This window comes from Physeter macrocephalus, chromosome 13, assembly GCF_002837175.3.
Source record: "Physeter macrocephalus isolate SW-GA chromosome 13, ASM283717v5, whole genome shotgun sequence".
NCBI lineage: Eukaryota > Metazoa > Chordata > Mammalia > Artiodactyla > Physeteridae > Physeter > Physeter macrocephalus.
In genome coordinates, this window is record NC_041226.1 from 53,323,688 (window position 1) to 53,332,566 (window position 8,879).

At 38.3% G+C, this 8,879-nt stretch overlaps 1 protein-coding gene across 2 annotated transcripts in view; it reads right to left on the reverse strand.

The window, feature by feature from the left end:
• The window catches only part of OBI1 (ORC ubiquitin ligase 1), a 46,486-nt gene that overhangs the window by 15,053 nt on the left and 22,554 nt on the right, over positions 1-8,879 (reverse strand). For both annotated transcript variants that reach the window (XM_007100756.4, XM_007100757.4), the window contains one exon: positions 6,181-6,269. In XM_007100756.4, the coding sequence (XP_007100818.1) occupies positions 6,181-6,269 (89 nt within the window). The remainder of the gene's footprint in view (positions 1-6,180; positions 6,270-8,879) is intronic.

An 8,879-nucleotide genomic window follows, 5' to 3' on the forward strand; every position in this document is an offset into this window, starting at 1 on the left:
CCATTTGTTTATTTTTGTTTTTATTTCCATTTCTCTAGGAGGTGGGTCAAAAAGGATCTTGCTATAATTTATGTCATAGAGCATTCTGCCTATGTTTTCTTAACCATAGTGATAAAATCATGGCATGGTGAAGCAATATAGCATGTGATTATGAGCACAGGCTCCAGAGCCAGACTCTAGAACTGAACTCTGGCTTTGTCTACTTACTAGAGCTGTGATTTGGGGGAAGATATTTAAACTTTTTGTATCTCAGTTTTTATCTTTTGTGAAATGTGGTCAGTAGTAGTACCTATCTTATAGGTTCCAGTGAGGTTTAAATGAGTTAAAACTTGAGATGTACTTATAACAGAGCCCATAGTTAATGCACAACCAATGTTACAGTATTACTGTCTTAGCCTTTATCACTGAAATTACCATGTTTGTTTAGTTGCTTGACCTCTTGTTCTGTCTTCTCCATTCTAAACTGCACAAGAGTAAGGTCACAAGGACAACCTCAGAGGGCTGCTTTAGATTGAATGGTCAGGAAAAGCCTCTCTGACTCTGATGACAAAAGAAGACAGCCACATAACAATGTGGAAGCAAAACATTCTAAGCAGAGGGAAAAAGTCCAGCATGTTTTAGAAACAGAAGAAGACCAGTATGGCTAGAGCAGGATTAGCTGGGGGAATGAGAATGAGATGAAGTGGAATAAGCAAGCATAGACTAGTTGGTGAAGAGTCTGGATTTTATTTTAGGAAAACACTGGACAGTTTCAGATAGGAGATTTAACAGTGTAATTTATACTTTATAAAAAGCAATTTTGAGCGTGGTGAAAATGAACTGGGTAGGGAAAAGAGAGACAGAGTGGAAGCAGGGAAACTTGAATCCAGGTACTGTTGTCTCCAGAACTAAGCATTTATTTAACTACTGTGCTTTGTGGTGAATTTAAGGTATAGGATCTTGAGTGAAAGTATAAAATAGATAGATGGAAACACTAAACTACAGTTTAGGAGAAAAGGCAAAGCCAAAGATTTAGATTTTGTTTTGAAATCTCTGACATACAAGTAGATGATTATTAAAGCCATGGGAGTTGATAAGACAGCTCAAGGAACACAAATGCAGCAAGAAGGGAAGAACGTGCAGGTTATGACTTATGAAGTCTATTCTTTCCTCCTCAGAGCACTTTTTTCATGTACTAATAATAGGAAATACTGCTCACCATCTAGAGAGTATCTGGAGCCTTTATCTTCCCCCAGAAGGAGCTGAGGCATGGGTGAAGACTGGTCCATAATGATAAGCCTTGGGGCTGCTGGGCAGTAAAAATGATGCTTAACACTACCATACTATCAAACCCACAGATCTCACTGTGGGTGAGATTGACACTTTACATTGACACTTTACAATGTCATTGTAAAGATACAATGACATTCCCAAACACATATTTATAGAAGGGAAAGCCATTAATCCAATTATAACCAGATTTGATTTAAATGACCTATGGAATTTTGTATATGGAGCTATATACCCTACGCTTTAAGGTAAGTTAGAAGCTAAGGGCATGGACATCTGCTCTGCCAAAGCCTCATAATAGGTGGCAACATGGCACAAACTCTGCCTAGCGTGACTAGAGCAAAAAAAATGTCACAACTGAACAGAGAGATCTCAGAGAGAGGGCATGGGACTCTCAAATGCTTTACAAATCAATTCTTCATACCCCTTCGAGTGAAAAAATCACTAAGGAACTCTCTCTATCATGGACAAATATATCACACTTCCTGGCACAGTTTAGGAATAGAGAAATGCAATTCTAAAGTCTTCCCTTCAGCTTCTTATTCTTGTTTCTTATCATGTGGAGGTGTGACACTTGGCATTCCCCATTAAACAGGAGACTGAGAACAGGCCTTTCTGCTTAGAGCAGAATGTAGTGGAGTACTAGATGCAGTGGAATTGTGCTAACCAGCTGTTTAAGTGGGATGATGACGGTCACAATGGAGAGGTGTGCAAATTACACAGAGGACCTCTGCTCTGCTGCGTCTGAGAAGGAAGCCACTGTGTTTCTTGAGCATGACTTGTGGCTGCTCTGGAGACAAGGAACTAGAGCTGAAGGGACCTCTTAATACTCCTAACTGCTCAAGCTGTTTCCTCTTGCTCAGAATGCCTTCCTCTTCACTGAAATCCCCACCTTTCAAAGCTGGGCTCAAGTCCTGCCTCTTAGATAAAGACTCTCGTCACTCCAACCAACTGGCCATTCTCTGAACTCATATTGCTGTCTCTGCTATTTGACTTAGTAACTATTTAGTATTTAATTGTTTCATGTATTTTTTCTCTTGTCTTCATTAGATTATGAACTTCCTGGAAGCAAGGACTATGTTTTCTTGGTTTTAATCAGAGAACAGTAATAACTCCATATACTCATCACCCACATTCAAGAATTATCAAGATTTTGCCTCATTTCACATATATATATCCCTTTTTTTGTTAAAATATACTATAGCTCATATTTTAGTATGTATTTCTAAAGAAAACATGGACATTTTGTTAAGTAACCATAAGACCTAAACAAAATTAACAGTAATTCCTTGGTATCATCTAATAGCTAGTTCATATTCAAATATATCCAATTGCCTCAAAAATGTCTTCTGACATTTGTTATTAATCAATATCCAAACAAAATCCCTGTACTGCATTTGGTTATTATATCTCTTAGTCCTCTTTTATTGTAAATCAGGTTTCCCCTCCCATTTTGCCAATGATTTAATGAAGAAATCTGGTCATTTTTCCAATTGACTATACCATATTCTGGATTTGTCTGTCTGTTTTCTCATAGTCTTGGGAGCTACGTTCTTATTCATTTACTCAGCAAATATATACTAGGAGCAGAATATTAGCCAGAATGCTATAAAATGCAGGGCCACAACCATGAATAAAACTATAGTCCTTACTCAAACAGAAGAACATGAAACAAATAATTACACAAAACATTAATTATTAGTAATTGGGATATGTGCTAAAAAGGGAAAGTACAAGGTAGTAAGAGAAATTACAGCAAGGGAACCTAACCTACTTTAGGGGTCAGAAAGAGTATTTATTTTGTATAGTTCAAAGCACCTAGGAGAGTGTCAAGTAAATAAACTTTTAGTATTTCTCAGTTGGTTGGGAGAGTAAGTTTTCTTCGCATAACAGTCTTGTAAACTAAAGGACATTACCACCACCTCTTGAGTTCTGAATATCAAATCTGATTCTCTTAGGAGTCCATGTTAGAGAAAACTGAAAGGGCAAACAGACGGCTTTCTCCAGGTGAAACAAATTAGAAGACAGACAAATTCAGGAAGTCTTTGGCTACATCAAGTCAAAGAAAAAGATCGCATTTTTCTGGACCACCAGTTTAGATATCGAGACAATGAATTTTTGACAAGGAATAGAATGGATATTATTGAAACCTAGAAGAGTATGATTAGTAGGGTATCTGCTACACTGCTCAAAAGGGCTTTTAAGTTAAAGTTGAGAAAGGAAAAATATCCAGGTACACTTTAAGACTGGATAAAATGCAGGGTAAAAGACAGACTAGAAAAACAATAGCAGAGGAGAATAATGGTAATCCAGATTTCATTTTAAAGATTATAGCACTGTTTTTAAAAATTATAAAATATATTACTTTTATACAATACTATCTGCTTGAGACCAATGTAAATGTCTAAGTCCCCCTTGTTGACACCAGATGTTAGTCTAGCTTTGGGGCTATAGCATGATATTTGCTTGAGTGTCCTAAAAAGAAATACCTTCTGCTATGGACTGAATTGTGTTCCCAACTTCCCCACCAAATTCATTTGTTGAAGCCCTAAACCCCAATGTGACTATATTCAGAGACAGGGTCTTCAGGAGGTAATTAAGGTTAAATGAGACCATAAAGATGAGGCCCTAATCCAACAGGACTGGCATCCTCATAAGAAGAAGAAGAGAGACCACAGTGTGCGTGCTCTCTCTCTCTCTGATATGTGAAGACATAGTGAGAAGGCAGCTGTCTGCAAAGCCAGAAAGAAAGCCCTTGCCAGAAACCGAAATTGCTGTACCTTGATCTGGGATTTCTAGCCTCGAGAATTGTAAGAAAATAAATACCCAATGTTTAAGCCACCCTGTCTATAGTATTTTGTTATGGCAGTCCACGCTAACAAATATACCTTTCTAATTTTTTTCCTCTCTAGTATCTAAATTTTAAAGCTCTCTCTTCTGCATGATTTGTAGAATATGTCTGCACAACCTGAAAGATACATCAGAAACTAAGGTCATGTGTATAAAAAGTATACCTTGACACCTAAGTAGACAAGAGAAAAATAATTTGTCAAGGCACTTCCTAATCAAGGGAATGAAATGGAATAGATGGTTTTTATTTGCTTGCATTTACTTTTAAACTCTTGAAATTTCATATTCTTTTCAATATGAATAGGAGCTCTCTTCAGGTGAACCAGATCTGGGTATTTTCAGCTGTGGTCAGCTTCTCTCTGAATCCCACTAGGGTCTGGTGATGCAGGGTAAACAAGGCTATAAATCAAAAGCCATGCTTTTAATACCTCAATATATTGCACATTGATCAGGAATAGGGGTCAGTTCAAACCGTTTTTTAAGTGAAACTGTTCCCTTCCCGTGAAGGGAAGGAATGGAAGTTAAAGATAGCAAATCCCAAAGTTATATGGGATTCAGAAGTGTAGTTGCTTGTTAGAATAGACAGCGGTGAGGTTTCTTTAGATAAGATTCTTCAGTTGTTTATCAGGTAGGAGTCATGGCTATTTAAAAACACATCCTGGTGCCTAGTATTAAATCTGAAATCTGGTGGGCAACTTTTCAAGAAATAAAAGCTACAAACAAAATGGCTTTAGTTCCATTCAGCCTGCCGTGGGAAATGGCTAATGGACAAGCATTACTAAGACTGGCAAGGCGAGCTGCCAATAAATGAGAAGAGCAGAGATTCAAACCGCCATATAATAATGGCAACACTTCTTAAGTTTATTTCACTAATTCATTAAAGTAGGACATTATCTGAAGTGAAACAAAAAAGGGGAAGGAACTATTTAAAAGTAAAAGCTCTGCTTCTTTCTCTATTGGTTAGTTATCTCTGCTTTGAGTAATTATGGTTTATTTCTACCATTTCCTGATACTACACTTATTTTACTGAAGGCAATATTTTATCCTTTTCAAATGACAAGCAGAGAACTACCTCTGGTAGGATAAATTTCCACTGTTTGTTTATGTCTGTCTTTGTCTTTTTCCATTAGGAAAAAATGAAGTCTAATGGTTGGATGGGAAGAAAGTGTGGAGTTCCGATATGCCACTCCTCAGAGGGATGGGGGCCATATTCTCTTTTCACTTGTCATTTTTTTCCCTAGAAGAATAACAACCTTAAGCACTGTCTCCCATCTTTTCTCAATCTTCAAGTCTTAACTCTCAATGGTTTCTTATCATTTTAAACTAACTGTTAAGTGGGTCAATAGTTCCAACTGCTTACCTTTTGGAATGGAATGAAAACTATCCCATTATAAAATAATAAATTCATTTAATTGTATAGCTCAAATCAGCCCAAAATTCAACAAATGATGCCTGAAAATGCTATTTCAGATAGGCTTTTCAGTGTAATGGGTAGTGTAATAGTTTTCAATGTCATGTAACAGAACACGGATTCCCAGGGCTAGACTACATTGGTTCAAACCCTATTTCCACCACTTACTAGAAATGCAGATTTAGAAAAATTAATTTGATCTCTATGCCTCCATTTCATCATCTGTAAATGGAGAATAATAATAGTTCTACATCACAGGTTGTTGTACCTATATGAATTTTAACTATGATTATTTCAGAAAACGTCTAAAGGGCATTATGTTACTCTCCCTACTCTTTGTTAGGACCACTAAACAGTTACATGTAAAACCAAGTGAAGGCTCACCTATCTTAGGTCACATAAAACAATCCTCCTGCTAATCAGATACGGAAAAAGGATAAGAGGGAAATCTTTTCTTCAACACTAGCCTTAACTAAGACTAAGATTTTACCAGTAACATAAGTATACACTTGATGTTTAGAGGTAAGACATTCTATTTAAACTTACATGCTTCAATGAAAAGAGTCAAATGACAAACACAAACTATAACAGCAGCTTATTCTAAAACATTGACATAACCTGAAACATTGCTCTGTTAGCAAAATACATACTTCTGGGGTGATCTGTTATCAACTTCAGCTTTCAGTCGTAAATTCTCCCTCACCAGGCCACCATTTTCCAATTTCAATTTTTTATTTGCCTTAGAAAAAAAAAAGTGTTGAAAATAATTAAGCACAAGTTAAAACAAAAGTGCCTTGTAAAAATAATGACATGAGCCATCTGTATTTTTTAGAGCAACAATATCAGAAAAGTGAATACTAGAACATGTCTTCAGAAGCTTAAAATCACCGCTGGGAATGACTTGTGAAACTGTGAACACAACCAAGCATTTTTAATCCATATTCCCCAAGCACTCTGCAAATCCCCTATCCAGGGAAATAAACGGAACTATGTTAGTCAGCTTAGAGTCATTAAGGGACTAAACTGATGGCAAATATGTTTTTTTCTTTTCCTTCTTCACATAACTGAATACTCTAAGCATGATAACATTATACCACATGCAATTATTCACAAAACTAATGCTAAGAATCTTGAGCTATGAGATTGATTTTTGGTTGCTATTTAAAAATGGTTTTTAGTGATAACATAGCTTGCTTTCTTCAAAATGGCTTTCTCAAATGTTCTGGCTCACAACTTCTGGGACTCTCAGAATTGAATCAATGTTTTCTAATAAATTCTACGGATTCTCTTTTAATTAAAAAGAAAAATCCCAAGTATGATTTTCTTTTTTGAGTTCTATGATACCTAAAAACTGCCTGACAAAACATTAAGTGCTAGAAAATCTAGAAGCTCAATATTGATTCTTGACAGCCCAAAAAGTAGTGTGTCTATTGTAGTCTTCTTAAAAGCTACTTCATTTAAACCCCCTAGTCATTGTGCTTTTCAATTCCAACAAAAAATAAGACTCCCTAGACTAGGAACCAATCTTACCAACCTGGCAAGAGAAATTCATTGTCTGACTAGAACATTAACATTCAAAGTGAAGGGGTCACAAGAACATTTGTCAACAAACAGGTTTAAACCAAGAAAACTTGAAAACAGATTTAAAAAATCTGACCAATAATTTCTAGAACTTTTGACTGTATTATTTGCCCATCAACACACAAATGCCCCAAGAGGATGACAAGAGAAGCAGGACAGAGGACACTCTTCTGGGCACCAAGCCTAACTCTCTCACTTAGACTAATCTAGGTTCCTTTTGAGCTCTGAGCACCTGCTTATCTTCATGGGTGCAAACCAACCAGGATTGTGGAGGTTTAATTCTTTAAGTGCCTGATAAATACCATTACTGCCCCTCTGAAGACACAGGAAAAGTAATTTACTTCCTCATACACACAATGAATTAAGCCCTCATAAGAGGAGGCACTTAGTGAATGCTTTTTGATGATGAATGACAGGCTTAAATTAGAACCTCATTTGATTTCTTTTCCCCATCCCCTCTGTCAAGGTCTCTCACCACTCCTGTGGCTCTCTAAGATTCTCTTTATGCGCTGGCTAGTTCCGCAACTAGTAGAGATAGTTTCAAGTTCAGGAGAATCAGTGGGTAAAGTCACAAAGGGGAGAGTTCTGCCTATTTGTTGCACCTAAAAGAGTAATGAAGACTTCAGCTAACTATTATATTTTGCATTCTCAACACTGGCTTCATAATTGTTCAAAACTCACTTAGCCCTGGAAACATTAGAAAAAAAGTCCAGGATTGGTTCAAGATGGCAGAGTAGAAGGACGTGCTCTCACTCCCTTTTCCTAGAACACTGGAATCACAGCTAACTGCTGAACAATCATTGACATGAAGAAACTGGAACTCACCAAAAAAGATACCCCACATCCAAAGACAAAGGAGAAGCCACAATGAGATGGTACGAGGGGCACAATCACAGTAAAATCAAATCCCATAACTGCTGGGTGGGTGACACACAAACTGGAGAACACTTATACCACAGAAGTCCACCCACTGGAGTGAAGGTTCTGAGCCCCATGTCAGGCTTCCGAACCTGGGGGTCCAGCAACGGGAAGAGGAATTCCTAGAGAATCAGACTTTGAAGGCTAGCGGGATTTGATTGCAGGACTTCGACAGGACTGGGGGAAGCAGAGACTCCACTCTTGGAGGGCACACACAAAGTAGTGTGCGCACTGGGACCCAGGGGAAGGAGCAGTGACCCCATAGGAGACTGAACCAGACCCACCTGCTAGTGTTGGAGGGTCTCTTGCAGAGGTGGGGGGTGGCTGTGGCTCACTGTGGGGACGGGAACAATGGCAGCAGAAGTTCTGGGAAGTACTCCTTCGCATAAGCCCTCCCGGAGTCTGCCATTAGCCCCACCAAACAGCCCGGGTAGGCTCCAGTGTTGGGTCACCTCAGGCAAAACAACCAACAGGGAGGGGACTCAGCCCCGCTCATCAGCAGACAAGCGGATTAAAGTTTTACTGAGCTCTGCCCACCAGAGCAACAGCCAGCTCTACCCACCACCAGTCGTTCCCACAACGACTTGCACAAGCCTCTTAGATAGCCTCATCCACCAGAGGGCAGACAGCAGAAGCAAGAAGAACTACAATCCTGCAGCCTATGGAACAAAAATCACATTCACAGAAAGACAGACAAGATGAAAAGGCAGAGGGCTATGCACCAGATGAAGGAATAAGATAAAACCCCAGAAAAACAACTAAATGAAGTGGAGATAGGCAACCTTCCAGAAAAAGAATTCAGAATAATGATAGTGAAGATGATCCAGGACCTCGGAAAAACAATGGAGGC